Genomic DNA, 19,975 nt, shown 5'->3' on the forward strand with positions numbered 1-19,975 from the left:
GTGGTTTCCAAAGTGTAAAAAAATACATTTTTGCCTTGGTTTGTGTCTGAGGAATCCTTCAGAGCAGGATTCCTGTGGGATGGCCTGGGACAGCACCTGCAGGTCCTGCAGGACCCTGTGGCCACCCAGTGCTCTCCAGCAGGATCTGGGCTGTTGGGAATGAGAAAATCCTCAAGTTCTCTGAGCCCAGGGGGCTCAACCCCAGCCCTGCAGGCTCCTGATCCATCTCTAAACCAACAACAATAAAACAGCTGCCAAAAGAAGCTCCCTGTAGGGTCACCTGGGCAGGAGAAGCCCAATTCCCAGGAGGAATTCTCTGAATGTTCCTAAAGGAGCCTCTTCCTGGCCCAGGGAGCAGACACACAGTACAGCTGAAGATGTTTCCTTGTTCTTCAGTCTTCCCAGTCACTGGAAAAAGACAGGAAAACAACAGGAATGAACCCTCCCCCCACCCCAGGATCCCCTCCCCTTCCCCAGCTACTTCTCCCCCCACTGAAAATATGAAACTGCACAAAAAGCGACAAACAAGGCTCTCAATTACACCTCAAACAGACCGGGAATCTCACAGTGATGAGAGGAGAAAAGTCAGGCCTTTAATAATTATAATATAAAAATAATAAAAAAAGCTTACAAAGAGCAGTGCAGCATCCCAAAAGGCCATGGATTAACTGCCAGAAGGGGACGTAATTATATGCAGGATAAAAAACAAAACTGAACAACCCACACTGGCAATGAATTTTCATACACAATAGAACAAGCAGTCAAACCTCAGCCTAGGCTGTGGAAAACAACAGTTTCTCCCTTTTTTTTATTACAATATTTTTTTCCTTTTTATAAAAAAAGATAAAATAAAAACAACAAATAAAATTGTACATAAATGCCAATGTCCAACACTGAAAAGGCAGGGCAATCACACCACTGAGACAAAACCTGACCAGAAAAAAACTAATGGCGAGTCCACTTTGCTTTGCTTTTGTCCTGCTGGATCCCAGCCTGGCGAGGCCCATCCTGCTGGGTGCTGCTGGAACCCCACGTGGCTCCCTGCAGGACAAGGGGTGACACTGGTGTCACCTGGGGCTGGTTCCTCTCCTCCTCCCTCCATTGCTCTCATGTGCTGTCCCTCTTTCTGGTTTGTCGATTTCTTATTTTTTTCTCTTTGTCGTTGTTTCCTGTAGTGTTTCCTCTGTACAATCCCGGTGTGGCAGGGCAGAGTCCGAGGCCGGGGCGCTCACGCCGTGGTGATGGCGTTCAGGTCCTTCATGAGTCCCTCCAGGTGCGCCATCTCTTTGGTCAGCTCGTCGGGCTCGTAGCTCTGCAGGGACAGGGACACTCACACAGGGCTGGGGCTGGCCAGGAGCCACCAAAGGGCACTCCTGGGGTAGCCCTGAGCCCAGCTCAGCCAGCAGCACAAGGGGATTTATCCATGCCAAGGGGGGTTTGGGCACAGGTTGGACTCAGTGGGCTGGGAGCTCTTTTCCCAGCTCCGTGATTCCCTGTGAATCCCAGCCTGGCAGGGTTGGAAAAGCTCAGCTCCTGCCAAGGGAGGGGAGCTGAGCTCTCTTTCCAAGTTGTGGTTCAAAGCTCCACTGGCCAAGCCCTGTTTCCCTGCCTCAATCCCTGCCTTTGAACCAAAGCAGGAAATTGAGAAGGATCTTCCCAGCTTAGGGAAAGGTCCTATGCACCTTTTACATGGTGCATTGTGGAAATAAATTCATGGACAGGTAAATAGACAGAAAATAGACAGAAATACAACTGTGAAGAGCTGCTTGACTCTGAAGGTGCCCTGAGATCACCCCCCTGCACTGAGGGTCTGTCACTGCCTGCTGCTCCTGCACTTGAATTTGTTGGCAGAATCAGCAGAAATTGCAGAAGTGGTGCTAGGGAAAGGCAGCACAAAGGAATGGAAAGAAACCTGCTTTTGCTGAAATTAAACTTCCATTTTCCTGAAAATAGAAACAGTAGTTGCACTGATCAGAACATAGACCAAACCCCTCTGATTGTCAAATGCAGGTCTTAGGACCAGAACTATTAAATTCACGGATCAATCCATGTATTACAAAGGAGCAATGACTTAGAGCTACATGTTAATTATCCTAACGGTAGCATCAGACATCAGCTTGCAAATGACCCCAAGACCATCCCTGTCACTGCATTTGGTCAATTTGGGCTAAATTATCATTTCATTTTAACAGATCAGACATTACTGTGGATGAGTAAAGCTATGCTCCAGGAAAAAAGGTCCAAGGAATACTTCACCAAGGCTGTTTGGGATCAGGATAGCTGCTAAACCCAAACATTTTTGGGCTCAGCTGTCCCATTTCTGTCACCACTGTGGACAGACCATGGCCTGGCTTATCTCCAAACCCCTCCTGACCAAGTTCTGAGCAGTTTCCAGCCCTGTCCTCTTCTCACACACAAATCTCTTCCTCCATTCCAACAGCCAAGAACTTGCACTTTACCAAACCTCTGCCTTGTGCAGCAAAGTCATCCCAGCCCTCTGCCCAACACAGCATCTGCCATCTCCTGACTGAGACAAAGAGCAGCAGCTGGGAGTGAACTCCTGCCTTAAACTCCTGCCTTAAACTCCTTCCTTAAAATCCTTCCTACAGCTTCTCCCAAAACCCCAGAATTAATTCAAATCACTACCAACTGAACCTCACAGTTCAACCTGTAATTTACATTTTAAGACTCATAGTTGAACCAGTAATTTAATTTAATCTGTTTTTTTTTGTGCTGACTCTACCTTGCACTAATACATTAATGAAAAAAAGTATTAATGGCTCTATTTAAATATTACAAATTAGTTATGGAGTATGGGTTTGGTACTGACCAAACAAAATTAATAAAGCAGGAGTGACAGAAGCTCAAAAGGGCACCAAGATGAAGTTTCCAGATCAGGACATAGAGAAATAAAATCAGGAGAGTAAAAAATGTGACAAAAGGACAATGAGGAAAAAAAAATTCCAAATGAGCATTTCCTGCAGCAGTGATGCAGCAGTGAATATTTCTGTATTAACAGGTGACACAATGGCCACAGCAGCAGCTCCTTGGCTTGCAATTTGAGAGGAAAACAGCTCTTCCAGTGCCTCACACCCAAAACATTCCTTAAAAGCTGCTTCCAAAGCTGCCCAACAAGGCTGCACCCTTCCCAAAAGTCAGGAAACTCTCCTGTGATAATTTACAAATATTTTTGGGATGATGGATGGCTTGGAACACTGACATTAATGTCAAATGTTCTGTCTGCAATGGCACTGGGAATGCTCAGGGATGGCACTGGGAATGCCCTGCAGAGCTGGGGAATGACAGTGGCACTGGGAGTGCCCTGCAGAGTTCAGGGATGGCACTAGGAATGCTCTGCAGAGCTGAGGAATAACAATGACATTGGGACTGTTCTGCAGAGTTTGGAAATGGCACTGGGAATGCCTGCAGAGCTGGGGATGGCACTGGGAATGCTCAGGGAAGGCACTGGGAGTGCCCTGCAGAGCTCAGGGATGGCACTGGGAGTGCCCTGCAGTGCCGGGGATGGCATTGGGAATATTCAGTGGCACTGGGAATGCTCTGCAGAGCTCAGGGATGGCACTGGGAGTGCCCTGCAGGGCTGGGGAAGCTGCAGCTGCAGGACTCAGCAGGACCCTCCCTGTCTCCCCCCATTTTCCATGCGGATTCCTGGCATAGGAGCTGTGGCAGTGCCAAGCCCCTGTGCCCACAGAGCCCCGGGGTGAGCCCTGCCAGCCTGGCAGGGGTACCTACGCTCTCCGAGTCCTCCAGCATGCGCGTGGTCTCCTGCACCTCGGGGGCGCTGGGCACCACCACGGGCATGGGCGGCCGGGTCCTGCCCAGGGTGCCGATGGACGCCGTCTTCACCGCGTGCAGGGGGTGCCCGGGGGCTGCAGAGAGGGGGCACACGTCAGGCACGGGCACTGCCTCTGTGCCTGCCCAGGGAGCTCCTGGGAGGAGCACAGGAAGGACACAGGAAGTGGAATGGCTCCCACTGCCAGGCATGGATGGGATAGTGGGAATTAGGAATTATTCCCTGGCAGGGTGGGCAGGCCCTGGCACAGGGTGCCCAGAGCAGCTGTGGCTGCCCCTGCATCCCTGGCAGTGCCCAAGGCCAGAGCTTGGAGCAGCCTGGGACAGTGGAAGGTGTCCCTGCCCATGGCAGGGGGTGGCACTGGATGGGATTTAAAGCTCCCTTTGAACCCACAGCAGTCTGGGATATGTCATGGTTTGACTCTGGCACAATGCCGGTGCCCCCTTGAAAATATATTTCCTGTTCCCTGAAGGAACAGGATTCTATCAGGAGAAAAGGAAGGGTTCAATTATGGCGTGTTGGATTTGAATTGCCTTATCTACCTACAGAAAATGACCCCAACAAAACTCACCCCAGCCTGCGCCATATTTCCTGTGATGCCCAACCCCACCTCCCTTTGCTCCCCACTGCGTGGCCTCACCTTGCTGGCTCAGCAGGGGGGTGCTGGGCAGGGCAGGGTCGAAGGGGCCCCCGGCGTTGGGCACGGCGGGCACGGCGAAGCTCTTGAGGGGGTGCGAGGGGCGCACGTGGGCCGTGGGGGGGCCCTGCGGCTCCTCCTCGGCGGGCAGGAACGGCCCCTCGGGCTCCGCCAGCTCCGCGCTGGGCACGGCCGAGCCCGCCGGCATCGTGTCCGTGCTGGGCGTGTTCCGGACGGACTCTGCAGGGACACACAGCGACAGCAGGGGTCACTGCTGCTCCCCGGGCTCACGGGGACACTGCTCCTCCTGCTGTGACCCCCTGGCCCGCTCCGAGTGACCATCGGCTGAATGGGAGCTAAAGGAGCTGAGCGATTCCACCTCTCACGCTTTGGCACTGAAAGAACTCCTTGTTCCAGTCCTCAGACAAACAGCACAGAACACGAATCTGCAGCCTCCTTTTACCCCAGAGGACCAAAATACTGGCATTTTTAACTAGGAACTCTTCACAGCGCTGGGGTGGTCACAGAGGAGCCACACTTGAAGTCCATTTACTGAGACTCATGGAATGGTTTGGACTGGAATGGAACCTTGCAGCCTCAGGAACTGTTTTCATAAGGAAACAACTTTTGGCTGTGATACCTTCAAATGGTGACCTTAAAGTAGAGAAGCTCAGAGTTTGCTTCATCCCAGTGTGTTACCCATGTGCACATTTAGCAGCACCATTGCTTTGGGATTTTCCAGAGCACTGCAGACTTTAGTGCTCTCTAAAACTACTGCAAATGATTTTGATCAAGCCTGGAAGTGCTGCATGGAAATCACCCCCATTCTCTGTGTGCCCCATTCTCCATAGCCAAGCCTGGACTTTCATTCCCTGCTGGTTTCCAATTGTGTTATTTAGGGGAAAAGTTACCCCATGAAGCAGCTCAGAGTTAATCTGATGTTTCAGACTCCAGGGCAGGAGGAATCCTTGTTTGGAGCTGTGTGTAAAACATGAACCCCCTTTTCCAAGGACACCACCACAGATGTCAAGGATCAATACCTGACCTACCCAGGCAAGCCCAGCCCATCCTGACAGAACCCCCAGAGGAGACTGGCCCAGCTCCAGGCTGGGTTTCCAGGTGTTTCCCTGGCTGCTGCCCAGAGCAGCAGCTCCCTCAGGCTTGGTGTCTCACCTGTGGAGTCGGCCCTGTCCGAATGGGACATGGCAGAGCCCAGGGGCCACGGGCTGAGCTGGTGCTGCAGGAAGCTGCGGGTTGGAGAGGCGAGGCTGCCGGAGTGGAAATGGTGGTGAGGGGGGTCGAGGGAATGGATGGGATGAGCACTAACCACAGCTGTGGATGAACACAAGACAGAGAAACACTTAACACACACACACACACAGAGGACAGGCTCCTGAGGGCTCCCCTCCCTGCTCCCTCCTCCAGCAGGGAACCAGACCCTCAGCTGATTGATAACCCAGAATCAGCCCCTGGGTTATCACACCTCAAATGTGCTTAGGACAAAAAAACCACCCAATTACAGCTCCAGAAACTGCCACCAGCTCTTAATGCACTGCTTGAGTCCAAGGAAAAGTTCAGAAGAAGAATAAAAAGAATACAGATCTGTTATCCACACTGATATATTATCCACTATTGATATACCATGGAATGAGGTGTGGTAAACAATAAACAGCCCTTTGCTTCCCAGCATCCTTCCAGCATTTCTGTACTGCAGGAGGCAAAGAAGGAAGTCACTAGGTACACACCATGACTGCAAATTAGACCAAAATGGCACAGTGAATTATCATAATTCAGTACTTAGGAGGTAATTAATAACTCCATCTGAACTCTCCAGTGGGTGGAAGAAAGCCATGGAAGGTTGTGAGGCCCAGAGCTGGACATGGAATGGTTCTGGTGGGGCTCACTGAGAAAGGGCCTCATGTGCCAGGAGGGCACCTCAGACCCCACAGTGGATGTTCCAGTCCCACAAAGCAGAGCCTGTGGCAGGAGGCCCCTGGAGCTCTCACAAACAGCATGGAGAGGCCAAGTCTCAAAGCCAAGCTCCAGCAGGGCCTGGGCTGCTCTGTGCCCCCAGGCAAGGCAGGAGCAGAGCCTGGCATGGGATGGGCACCTGTCACACAGCCATGTGTGACACAGACCAGCTCCAAGGAATTTAGTGTCAAACTGCATCCTCTGCTCCCTCCTCACTCATGGAGAGCTGGGAGACAACAAGGGGATCACACTGCTTAGTGTACAACCAGCAAACCACATGCTACTCTTGGAAAAATGTCACAGAACAAGAAGATTGACAAACTGAGCAATCAGGTCATCAGGACACTTGAAAAAGTAGGCAGAGCTCAAGAACACCAAGTGTTCTTCTCAGTTTTTAATTCAAGTAAAAGAAAGTGGAGATGTAATGAACAACTCTGAAATAATTCTATAAAATGGAGAGATTGTGGCAGCAGCCACCTGGCTACAGGTGGAACACGATCACAGAGCTCAGGGAAGTCTAAAGCTCAGCCTGGGTGAGCTTGGTGTGATTTTACCTCCCAGTTCTGCCCCTGCACAGTAACTCCTGAGCTTCTCACTGGGGTTCTCACACAGGGTTTCAGTCTGGCTGTTCAGAGGTTCAGCCAAGTCCCTTTCCATCTTGGAGTCATTTGAAAACTCTAGATATATTGTTTAATTCCAAAAATATTTTGTAATAATGGTAATTTTGGTATCAGAGAAGAATCCCAGGGCAAAGAGGTCTCAAGGAGCTCAGAGTAAAGTCAGAGAAGGCTCTGAGAGCAGCAAGTGCAGAGATAAAGGGGATGGTGACTGCTTGGGCTGGGAGGGGAAAACCAACAGTGGGGAACCTGACAGATTCCAGCTCCTGTGGAGCAGCTGGACACTGGCAGAGCTCCAAGGGAATGACTACAAGAGGCAGCCAGGCCCACAGGCTGTGCCTGGAGAGCCCAGACAGGGACAGACAGATCTGGCCATGCTCCTGCCCTCACCCCAGTACAGCCACATCCAGTCCCTTCTAACGTGGTCTCACTCTGCCCACACCAGGAGGGCTCAGGAGCCTCCCCTGAGCTGCCCTTGATGGGGTTTCCTGGGAGCAGGGAGTGGCTCCAGCAGGAATGGGGGGGTTCACTTACGCTGAGGTGGCTGAGAATCAAAAGGCATCATCATCTTGGGCCTCATGCCCCTCCTTCCTGCCAGCGTGGACATGCTGTCCTCTGACTCGTGTCCTGAGGGGAAACAGCCACATTATGCTCTGCTCCAGCTCCTGAACCAGAATTCCCACATCCTCCTCTAGTCCTGCTCCCAGGCAGCTCTTGGAGCCACCAGTGACAAAAGCAGCCCCTCCTCCTTTGCTGGAATGTGGGAAGAAGATGGGCAGGGTGAGGATTTTGGGAACTGGAGAAACTCTCCAGGCCCCAGTGCAAACCTCTGGCAGTGATTCAGCTCTGGGCTGAAAGGTCAGAAACAACTCCAGTGCTTTAATATCAAGTGAGATGATCTTCCCATTACTAATCAGTATTCACCAAGAGAAAGCAATGACCTAACTCTTGGATGCTCCATTTCCTCACTAAAACACATGATCCAACCCTTCCAGAGTCTCAGAAACCAGGAACAAACCAAATTCACTACTTGGAAAATAAGAACAGAGAAGAGGAACTTCATCATCTCTCAATAAAGTGACATCACCAGCCACAGGAAATGCATCTCACCCCCTGGGCTCCCACCTCTGTAGGAATTCCTCCTTTGATGGATGTTGCTGTCCATGGAGTTGTCCACCGGGGTGATGTCCTGGGAGTTGCGAGGGATGGGGGTGTCTGTCATGATGGGGTTGGGATCTGGGGATTTATCAATGGGTTTGAGCTCCAGCCTCTCGTGGTGGATCCAGAGGTCTGGAGGTTTGACATCTTTGGAGTTGCCCTTGTACTTGTGGGAGCCGTTCACGGATTTGCAGGCAGCTCGTTTCCTGGGGAGGGGAGCACAGGAGATGTTCTCACTTTTGGAAAAGGCAACTTTCACACAAACACAGAAAAATGAGGTTGGGAGAGACCTCTAAGATCATCCAGTCCAACCTGTGCCCTGACACTTCAATTAGACTATAGCACCAAGTGCCATGGCCAGTCTATTTTTAAACACATCCAGAGATGGTGATTCTACCACCTCCCTGGGAAGAGCATTCCAGTACTTTATTATTCTTTCTGTCAAAATTTTCTTCCTAATAGCCAACCTATCCCTTCCCTGATGTAGCTTGAGACTGTGTCCTCCGGTTCTGTCAGAGACCAACCCCACCTGTGCACAACCTCCCTTCAGGAACTGTAGAGAGCAATAAGGTCACCTCTGAGCCTTCTCTTCTCCAGTCTGAGCATCCCCAGCCCCTTCAAACCTTCCTCACAGGGTTTGTGTTCCCAGCCTCTCACCAGCCTTGTTGCCTCCTCTGGAGGCCCTCAAGGATCTCAACATCCTTCCCAAACTGAGGGGCCAGAGCTGGGCACAACACAGAAGATGGGGTCTCACCAGGGAGAACTTTCCCTGGGATTTCCCTCAGGTCTTGCATCCAGCTGGGCACAAGTTTCCCACTGGGCAGGGAGCTTTGAATTTTGCACACAAGCCCCAGTGACACCTCAAAGCACATCCATGGAATGCAGCCCTGGCTCTGCAGCCCAGCCTTCCTTACCAAGAATGAAGTTTGCAGAAATTCTGCCCATTAAGAGAATATTCCAGTGCTGTCCCCTGGCTTTTCAGCACTTCCTTAAAAATCTGGTTTGCATAAAACATATCCTTTTCAAACTCCAAATACAGCTCTGGTCCTTGAAAGAACACACAGAGAGACCCTGCAGGAGCATCAGTGCTGCAGCATTAATGCAGCTGCTCTGAGGGAAGCACTCAGATATAAACACTGGGATTTTGGAGCACTGTCCTAAGGAATTCAGCAGCACACTCAGATTCCCCTCCAGTGATCCTACTGAAAACTGGATAATGTCAATGCAAGAGGGAGGAGCTGCCTGAGCTCTTGAGCTCTCCCAGCTCCCAACACATGGACTGGCTCCACTTTGGAAACTTGTGAAGGATTGTCACTGTGGCATTTTCTGAAAAATCCCTTTGCCAGGATTTCTTCTCCTGGGGAGCTGAGAAGCCTCAGAGAAGAATGAAAACAATTATTATCTGATTGCTTCTCCTGTGTTTGCTGCTTTGGAATGTGGTCTGGAGATTGTTTACCAACAGGTGAATGTTTGATTGGTTCCATGTGAATTGTTTTGACTTAATGACCAATCACCATCAGCTGTGTCAGACTCTGAGGAGTCAGTCATGAGTTTTCCATTATCATTCTTGTTAAATCTTCTGATGTATCCTTTCTCTGTCTTTAGTATAGTTTAGTATAGCATTTTTAATATAATATCATATCATATCATATCATAAAATAGTAAGTCAGCCTTCTGAGAACATGGTGAGAATCTTCTGAGTGATTCTCATCTCCCACCTCGTCCTGGGGACCTCACAAACACCACAAAGGACAATTTCTCCTCAGGGAGGGAGGGGGAAGTGCAGGCACACTGGAAGCACTGCCCTGATTTGTGTGTGAACTGGAACTCTGGGACACTGCCAGGAAAAGCAGCCCAGCAGCAGCACCTACAGGCTGCAGGATTTAAAGGGAATAAACCCTAAAAGAAGAATTAAACCCCAGACTCAGTCAGGCAGCCCCAGCCCTGTTACTTTTTCTGGTGGGACGTGGTGCGGCGCGTGCAGAAGACGGCGACGATGACGACGATGACGATAGTGATGACGCCCACGGACACGATGATCACCAGCAGCATGTTGCTGTCCAGGGGGGATGTGGGGCTGCCATGGGGACTGTTACTGCCTGGGAGGGGAGAAAAGGCTCATTTATTACACAGGAAATCAAGCAGTGCCCACCAAAGATGTCTGGAATCCTGCAGATCAGCAGGAGGGGATGGAGCTCCTGAGCAATGTTTGTTTCTCTGCATTTACCAACTGTTTCTGTACAATTGCTCATCTGGAAGTTGATTTATAGATCCATTTCCTACTGAGTCTGTCACAATTGAAGTGCAACCTACTCAGTTATCACAGAAACCTCCTCACCCTCAGCAGAGTCAGTCTGGCATCCTGCTAAACCTGCAGCACCACAGACTCCCCTTGGAGCCATTGGAATTGGACCAGGAGCCTCCAGGGGTCACTTGGCTCCAAAGGAAACCCTTTATCCAACCCCCTGAGGACAGGAAATCCCAACACACAGCACTGAGCAGGAGAAGGAGCACAGGAGCCCTTTCCCTCCCCATCTGTCCCTACAGAATTGATGTCCCACCCTGGCAGCCGTGTCACACCATGCTGGGAGCAGCTCTGGCATGAAAATGCCAAGGGAGCTCAGCAGCAGCAGGAACAGCTCTGGAACTGCTTCTGGAACATTCCCTGGCTGCCCCAAAGTGTGGCCATGGAGCAGCTGTGCCCCCCACTCACCTCCCAGCGGGGGTTTGTAGTCCGGGCCCAGGTCCATGGGGCGGCTCCCCTTCCCAGCAGATCCTGAGGCTGCAAGGTTGGACACAGAGGAATGTTACACACACAGCCACAACTCAGCATCTCTGAGTCCTTCTTTGGAACCTCCCCAAGCCCCCCAGGAGCAGCTTTTTCCCTCCTTTTCTGTCCCTACAACAAAATTTGGCTTTGCACAGCACCTGCTTCTCCGAGGAAAGAGCCACTTCTCCAAAGGAGCTCTTCAATGGTTTCCCAGTTATTGTTTTCCTAATAGAGCCTCTCCTAATTTCACTTTAAAATCAACAATAAAGCCCATTTGCAGTAAGGCACAGGTACACGTTGAGGCAAATGGTTTTGCCACACTTGTACTGAGAGTTCATCACCCTGAAACAGGAATTATCCAGGTGTCTTTTCCTAACACCCAATTCTCGCAGCTGGGGGAGACTGGAAATGTGCACAGTAAATGTAAGATTAAGGTCCTGCCTAGCCATAAAAACTTGCTTTCAGCTCCTCCCTGTTCTCCCCTGCACAGCACAGGTGACAACAAAACACCACAAAAGTGGTTTTGATGAAACCCAAGGGAACAATAAATTAGTTACATCCAAACCTGGTCCTTCCATATCAAAATGCACTAATGCAAAATTAATGACAAAAACACTGGAGTAGGGAAAACATTCAGCAATGGTGCAAAGAAAAATATTCCTTTGGTTACAGGAATCCAGAGTATTTTACACATCTTCACACTGATCTACAAGAAGAAAAAAAAAAATCCTCCAAGAAGTGAGGCAGTGTGGAGAAGAACAGTCAGGAGAAGGATTTTTTTCTGTTAAAAATCCGCTTTAATCAAGCAGTAAGAAGTGTTAAAGGATGTGTAACAAATGGAAACTGAAGCTCAAGTGAGAGCCTGTGAACTGGTCCCTGACATAAAGACAAATGGCAAAACCAGGCAGGGGCTAAAGCTGGGGAGGGGAACAAGGAGAACATTCTGTGTGTGCAGTGAGGGAGAGGAAGGACTGCAGCACAGACAGTGGGACATGGGAAGGACCCAGAGAGCTGCCAGGATGGAGCAGACACAGCACCAGGGTTCCCTCTGTGGGCTCCAATAACCTTGCAGCAGCAGAGACAGACTGGGACAGCGCCTTCCACAGCTTTTGTGTGATATATTTGTGTCTGACGGGGCACTGAACCTGCCCTGGAAAGGTGGGAACCGCCAGAGGGACTCAGAATCCCTGAGCCTGGGGCTGAGGAGCTGCTCCAGGCACAGAAGCTGGGGGAGAGGGGGGCCACGAAGAAGCAGCAATATTTAGGGAGGGAATCAGACACCCTGAGCACCTCCAGTGTAGCAGCTGGAGCCCTATAGCAGGTGGGAAGATGGAAAAGGGGATGGAGAGGAGATGGCACACAATTCACATCCATCTTCCTGGTTGTATCTTCAAGAAGCAGAATGTCAGCCCATAAATGTGGCTGGTAGCAGTAACTATGCAGATATATAATGAGAGATATATATAAAATATACTGCATTGAGGCTTCCAGGAAATATCTGACAGTGCTGTGCAATGCTTTGTTAAAATAGCACCATAAAAAAAAAACATGTGGAGCCTATTAACAAGATTAACAACAAATTAACTGAGAAGAATGAGAATTATCCGTAAGGAATGCTTCCAGTGAGTTCTGCAAGGACCTGTGCTTGACCAATGCAGCTCAGTGTCCTGAATAACAGCAGAAAGGAGAAGGGAACAACTGCCCTGAGGCCAGCAAGGGACAGCAGATGAGGGCTAAGAGAGAGAGACAATGCACAGGGATCCTCATGGAACCCATGTCCTCCTCCCTGATGAATTTAGGATGAAATTTAGGTACCCAGCCAAGGTGCTTCTGAGGATCCAGTTCCTAAACCCACAGATGAAGAGTTTAAACCTTTAAATGCATTCCAGGGAGCCCCAGCTCTTAGGCAGTGGGACCTGTTTTAAGGAGCAGTTTAAGAGAGCATTTGCTGGGATTGTTTTTCATTCAGCCTCTGAACCTCCTGTTATAATATACCCAGACAGAACATTTTAACTGTGAGTGACTTCAGGATGGGTTTACTCAATCAGAGACCTCAATCTTTGCTTTGGGATGAGGTCAGTGCAAGCACCTGAAGCCTGAGAACAACAGGCCCTGAGTTCTGACCAAGCTCTGTGCTCAAAAAGGGTGGGGGAAAACAGAATGCTGTGCTGAGTTCAGAGGGAAACATTAAAGCAGACAAAGAGAGAAAAGGACAGAACCATTCAGGGCAGAGCATCAATCCCCTCTGGTTTGGCTCCCAGCCTGAGTAACTTGCTGGTTCTTCCCTGCAGTCCCAGCCTGGCAGTTCAGGGCTGCTCCTCAGCTCCTCTCCTGCACTTCTCTGCCTTCCCCTTTCCCACATTCCAGCTCCTGCCATGATTTCAGCTCTCTCAGTGTCCTTACAGGAATTCTCAAACAAAACTCCTGGCTTTGATGATTTATAAATAATAGGATGTGATAAAAATTGATCTTGACTAGAAGATGTTACTTTAGGGTGTAACACTGGCTGAAAAGGGGTTGGAACAGGGAGAAGCAGAAAACAGCAACTTTCACCTAAATCCCTGTAACCTTCCCCAGTTCCCTGCAGCTGAGCAGGACAATGACACTGCAGCATCTGCTCCCCAGAGAGCCCCAACCCCAGCCCCTCCTCCAGGACACAGGGATGGGGATCCATTCACCCCCTGTACCAGCATCACCTGGTGCAGAGCAAAAGCACATTTAATAAATGACTCCAAGTGCCAAGCTGAGGAGCCAAGTGAGGAGCAGCTCCCTCAGAGCCCCTTTAGGATCTCTTTAATTGCATGTCTAAGCTGTTTGCCAATGGCCTTTTTAACTCATCCCTCCAGACTAATTCTCCCCCTTTTACGGGGCTTGTAGGTTATTTGGAAGAAAGCAAGCAGTGCCCTGGGACATCCACCTTCTAATTCGATGTGGGAAGCTCAAAGCTCCCATTTTTCAAGCAAACATTTTAAAACCTTAAGGCTTTTAGGAGCCAGTGCTGGGCTCCTCAGGAGAGTCTGGGCTCCAAATGAGCTGACAGGCAGAATCTCTCCTGCACAGAGGTTTCCAGGGCTTCCCTGCCTTTATTATGGAATGAATCCTCACAAGCAGCACTTGTGCTAACCAGAATCCCTTTGATCTTCCAACCCCTCATACGTGGGCAGGGCTGGATGGGGCAGCACTGGCTCCAGAGCAATCCCCCAGCAGGATTCAGAGCTGGCACAACTCCCATGGCCCTTCTGGGACATCTCTACAGAGATCCCTTCACATTCCTGCCACCCACAGCCTTCCAGCTCTCCCTGTCAGCACAGCAGGAACCACCCCAGTTAGAGCAGCAGGATCCTGCTCCACTCAGAAAATGTCACAGCACATGGACAGCAAACAGAACAGTGAGGGATGGAGAGAGGAGAAATGTGGCTGTTCATTTACCTTGGTCATTGGGCATTTTATCTGAGGACTCAGCTTAGTGGGGCAAGCACAGGGAAGAAAAAACAAGAGACACATCACAAGGATTGAAGGAGTGAGACAGAATTCCAAGTTTCCCACAGCACAGGGTACAGCTCTTGAAACTCACGTGGAGAAGTGTCCAAGGCCAGCCTGGACAGGACTTGGAGCAGCCTGGGCTGGTGGAGGTGTCCCTGCCCATGGATGGGCTGTAGGGTCCCTCCCTACATCTATCATTCTATCATAATTCTATTTTTCCCAAGCTCTCTTCCATTTTACTCTTCACTATCTTTGCCCATCACCATCAGTTCCTGCTTCATCCCAGGAGTTCCCACTGCACTATCCCACTGCCAGAGAAGTGACACACAGGACCTGGACTGTCACTGCAGCCACCCTGAGTCTGTGACAGCAGAACAGCCCAAAGGCCCCAGGCTCTGGGAACAGCCAGTGAACCCCAGAGCTGAGCTCCAGCCACAGGGATGCAGCATCCCATGAACTCTCCCACCTTGGTCAATCCCCAAGCCCTCAGCCCTGGGAACATGAACTACTGACCATAGAGCCATCCCTCCCAAAGGGAAAAACTGACTCCCCATGGACTTGGTGTCACAACTTCCTCTGGTTTCTCCTGGCTTGGTACCCCTGGTGGCCACCCCCCTACCCCTGGAGACCAGGCCCCTCTGCCCCCCACCTCCTCCCCTTTATAAGCTGCCTGCTCCATGTGGTTTCCCTCTTTCCCTGGGTTTGTCCTTCAGTGACAGTGTTACTCTGCTGGAATAAAGCCTTGCAGAAGAGCCTTTCTTGCCTTTATCACCGAGCCAGCTACAGTGAGTGTGGAGTGGAGGTTTGACTGCACTGCCTGAATGTTAACTCAGCCCTGCCTTTTAACAGGAGAGGCTTGCTGGGGACAGGGGACAGGCAGCAGCACCCACCACTGTAACACCCACTGGGGACAGGGGACAGGCAGCAGCACCCACCACTGTAACACCACATTTTAAACTGGCGCCCAACGTGGGGCAGAACCCAGGAGCCTGGGATTGACACTCTCATTCTCCAGGCCTGCCTTCCAGGAACTCACTCCATGCAAGCCCAAGCAGCCCTGCAGAGCCCAGAGCTGCCTGTCCCAGGAGCCCAGCCCTGCCCCTCCCCTTTGGGGGTACCTTTGGGGGTGCGGAACTGCACGGCCTCGGACATGGGCCCCATGCCCTTGGAGTTGCGGGCCTGGATCTTGAAGAAGTAGGGGGTGTCCAGGGTGAGCTCCTGGATCTGGTGGGTGAGCCTGTTGCCCACCACGGGCTCGATGACCCAGTCGTGGATCTCGGCGTTGACGTCCGTGCTGTAGTAGATGATGTAGCCTGGGCAGGAGGGGACAGTGCCACCCGTCAGGTGTGTGCCAGGGGAGCCACCAGCGGCTTCCCCAGTGTGCTCTGACTGTGGCACAAACACTAAAACCATCTTCAAATATCAGCCAGCCCTCCCAGCTTCCCTCTGAACTGCTCAAAGGAGATGGTAAGAGAAAAAAGCCATTTAAAATATCAATATCATTTAAAATATTTCTCATCACCATTCCCTGAATGTGGACAAATTGCTATTTCCATCTCTTTACCTATTTATAGACCAATAAAGTAAAGTGAAGCTGCCATTATCAAAACATCCTCAGAGGATTAATGGTACTGTGATATTTTTTGAAAAATCCCTTTGACAGGATTTTTTCTCCTGGGAGGATGAGGAGCCTCAGCTTTTCCATGTTTTATTCCTCTGGAATGTAGTCTAGAAATGGTTTGTCCAAACATGTGAATTGTTTTTAATTAATAACCAATCACCTTCAGCTGTGTTGGACTCTCTGAGTCTGCCACAAGTTTTCATTATCATTCTTGTCTAACCTTCTGTCTCTTTTCTCTTTTTTTAGTATAGTTTTAATAGATAATTTCTTTTTTCTATATTATATTTATCATAATATAATAAATCAACCTTCTAAAAAACTTAAAATCAAATTCTCATCTCTCACCTTGTCCTAAAAACCTCACAACACCACAAATTAATGTTATTTAAATTACATTGAAATAACAAAACATTCTCATGCACAGCAAAACAATTTGGTTTTGTAATTATTTCATTATTTTTCAGTGTATTAACAAAGGCAACAAGAATCTGAAGAGAACTTAGGCTGCCCTGCACACCCCAGAAAAAAAGGTATGGGAAGGATTTATGTTCTGTTATAAAAATACAGTGAAGTCACCAATCATTATGCAGTAAAAACTTTATAACTATTTTATACAAGAAACACAGATCAGCATAAAATAAATACTTGAACCTCTATATATTTATATGCACACAGAAATAAATACTTGAATCTGTATTTAATATATATTGTATATAACACAATATACATATTTTCATATATTATTTATATATTTATGTCACTATTTATATCTATATCTAGCTTCAAGTATTTATTTTCTATGTAACATGTGTGGAATACAAATTTTTATATTACTATATATGTTTTATCTATATGTGTTGTTTATCTATATATCTCTACATCTGTAAGATATCTAAATGTGGGAGATGTTTTTGTAGATTTGTAGAGAATATATACATAAAATATGTATTATATAACATATATTAATATATAAATATATATATATAAATAAATAAATTTATCTATAGATGCTAAAAGCATTATGAGAGTCTAGAGGCACAAGTACTGAATTAATTTCAGAGTGCCCTAATTAGTCAGCAGCTCTACTGATGCCCAAGCATGTGGGACCCAGAGTGGCCCAGCTCAGCATTCCATGGACAGGGGCCCATGGAATGACATCACCACTCAGAATTCTGGCATCACTGACAGCACAGAGTGAGTTAATGAGGAATTAATTAGTGCCTCAGCTGATGGGGATGTTCCCAGCAGAGGGCACTCGCGCCCCACATCCCAAAAACTGTGTTGGCACTAGAAAAGGGGAGCTGGAGATGGGGTTTGGGAAAGGGGAGCTGGAGATGGAAAAGGGGAGCCGGAGATGGGCTCTGGGAAAGGGGAGCTGGAGATGGGGTTTGGGAAAGAGGAGCTGGGATTTGGGGAAGGGGAGCTGGAGATGAGGTTTGGGAAAGGGAGATGGAGATGGAAAGGGGAGCTGGAGATGGGCTCTGGGAAAGGGGACCAGGCACCTGCTGCACTCAGGCTTAGCCCTGAATCACCATTTTAGTTCATTTTTAAGCTGTTAACTGCTGCTTGTGCAAAAGCTGATAAATGCTGAGCAGTTCTGTTCCAAGGGTTTCCTTCACTGCCAGGGGATTTGGGAGCTGGACAATGGGGTAATTTGGCCAGCCCTGTGCAGGTAAATGCTGCTCTCTGTAGTTCTCTCCCCTCCCCTGGGTGTGCCCCAGTGTGAGACATTTGTGCCCCTCACTGGCAGCCAAATCCTTCCACCAAAGGCTCCTGTGTCTCCAGCCAATCCTCCTTTCCCATGGAGAGGAAACATTTTGCTGCCTTTTCAGTGATTTCATCAGTTTTAGTCTCCTGGGCAGAGCCTGGGCTCCAGTCCTGCCCACTCAGGTGTCCCAGGTTTGATTCTGCACCATGCTTAATCCTGAAGTCAGATCCAAAACCACACACTGCCATTCAAATCTGATTTCAGCTTTAAACAAATTAAAATTGATTATTTCAAAAAGCCCTTCCAAATGGGAATCTGAACAGAAATTATAGAAGGGAATCAGTAATTATTACTGTCTGGAAAGTGATTTATCCTGTGTGGCAGTGATGCAGTTAAAGACAAATAACCGTTTACTCCTAATGGCTCTGTCAGGGGAACAGGAAACTGCTCTGAAGTCTGTTCTGTGGCACAAAAATGCCACAAAGATGACAAAGAGCACTGGGATGGCCTCTCCTGAACAAACCTCTGATGGACCAGAGGGGACATTGCTGGAGGCTGCTATTAGAACAGCACAAGGGTTATGGAGATATTTAACTTCCAGCTGCATTTCCTACTGCAGTTAGCTCAGATGTGAATGTATCTGGGTGAGAACAGCAGCAAGCAGTGGCTGTGAGCTCCTGAGGCTGGCAGAGCAGCTGGCAGCCCCAGGGCCCTGGTGCCCACCTGTGATTTTGCCGTTGGCCTCGGAGGGCGGCTGCCAGTTGACGATGATGGTGCGGGGCTTGCCCTCCTTGCTCACCACAGTCACGTCCTTGGGGGGAGAGGTGGGCACTGAAACAGAGCCAGAGTGTCAGCAAGGGCTGCCCTGTCACACCAGAGAGCAGCCAGCTCAGGGCCTGGATCCCCATCTGATGTGGAGTACAATTCTATTTGGGTTGTTTTGTATATTTGGGTTATTCTCTTTACTGCCACAAATCCCCCCCTGACTGGCCAATGCCATCCAGTGGCAGTGCCTCCCTCCCATATGGAGTTCCCTCTTTCCAGAGCACTTCTGGCACCAGCACCCTCAAAAATCTGCACAACTGACTTCTCACCAATCATCCCAAAAAACCTCCAAACTTTGTGAATGATATATTCTATATAGGCAGGCATCTGAAACATCTCCCTGTTTCCAGTTTATGATGGACTCAGACCCAGCAGTGCCCATTTGCCACTTAAATCCCAATCAGCAAAGTAAATCCAGCAGCAACTCAGCATTATACCAGCCTGGAATGGTTTGGGAATGGGTCTCAAAGCCCATGCAGTGCCACCCCTGCCATGGCAGGGACACCTGCCACTGTCCCAGGCTGCTCCATGCCCTGTGCAACCTGGCCTTGGGCACTGCCAGGGATGGAACAGCCCCAGCTGCTCTGGGAACAACCTCTGGGCAAACCTGCAATGGCTCATTGAGCTCCTGAGCAATTTGTAATTTGGGAGGCATCTGCACCTCAGTGTGTCTCACATGCAGAAGGATTTGCTGAACACAACCTTTTTCCTTGGGTTGCCAGAGAGCAGCATTGAGGGAAAGAAAGGAGGGGAGAGTTTTCCTTCTCCCATCAGCCCCTCCTGCCAAGAATTCAGGAAACAGCACAAATGGCTCCAGCTGAAAGCTGAAATCCTTGCTGTGAGCTCCAGAGGGCACTGACCATCCCTGCAGTGCCACATCCTGAAATCCAGGAGGGTCCTGAGGGGGCAACCCAGAGTAAATCCACCTTGGGTGTTTAATACAGCCACAGTAGCACTGAAATTTCTGCTTTTCCAGAGGTTTATGGAGGTGAGCTATTAGAAATCCATCCATAAATCCTCTGGGATGGCCACCAATTATCCCTGTGATGAAGAGCTGGAAACCAGGGACAGCCAAAGCCCAGGAATTATTGTAACTATTGCCCCAAATATGTAAAAAAGGGATTCAGAGGAAACAAAACTAGAAAATTGGGAGTAGCCCATAGGAGATCAGGAATACACAGACAACACAGAGCCCAGAATTCCCAATTTTCCTGTCAGGAAGAAGTCCTGTACAACTTCTCAGGAGTACCCCAAAATAATGAGCCACTCACTCAGGAATTTGGCCAGTATTATAAATAAAAAGATCTGTTATGAGAAAATATATTTAGCCTTTTTTTTTTTTGTAATTTCTGTTTCAAATTTTCTCCTCAGTTC

The 19,975-nt window shown here is 49.3% G+C and overlaps 1 protein-coding gene across 1 annotated transcript in view; it reads right to left on the reverse strand.

The window, feature by feature from the left end:
* Window positions 1–571: 571 nt before the first annotated feature.
* NEO1 (neogenin 1) overlaps window positions 572–19,975 on the reverse strand; it is a 174,772-nt gene continuing 155,368 nt past the window's right edge. The window contains exons 19-29 of the mRNA XM_059482445.1: window positions 18,500–18,607; window positions 15,566–15,760; window positions 14,394–14,426; window positions 10,908–10,976; window positions 10,146–10,293; window positions 8,162–8,400; window positions 7,571–7,663; window positions 5,622–5,780; window positions 4,452–4,688; window positions 3,751–3,887; window positions 572–1,312 (exon numbers count right to left, since the gene is read on the reverse strand). Of these exons, the coding sequence (XP_059338428.1) occupies window positions 1,229–1,312; window positions 3,751–3,887; window positions 4,452–4,688; window positions 5,622–5,780; window positions 7,571–7,663; window positions 8,162–8,400; window positions 10,146–10,293; window positions 10,908–10,976; window positions 14,394–14,426; window positions 15,566–15,760; window positions 18,500–18,607 (1,502 nt within the window). The 3' untranslated portion in view covers window positions 572–1,228. The remainder of the gene's footprint in view (window positions 1,313–3,750; window positions 3,888–4,451; window positions 4,689–5,621; window positions 5,781–7,570; window positions 7,664–8,161; window positions 8,401–10,145; window positions 10,294–10,907; window positions 10,977–14,393; window positions 14,427–15,565; window positions 15,761–18,499; window positions 18,608–19,975) is intronic.

The sequence above is a fragment of the Ammospiza nelsoni genome, chromosome 14, assembly GCF_027579445.1.
Source record: "Ammospiza nelsoni isolate bAmmNel1 chromosome 14, bAmmNel1.pri, whole genome shotgun sequence".
NCBI classification, from domain to species: Eukaryota; Metazoa; Chordata; class Aves; order Passeriformes; family Passerellidae; genus Ammospiza; species Ammospiza nelsoni.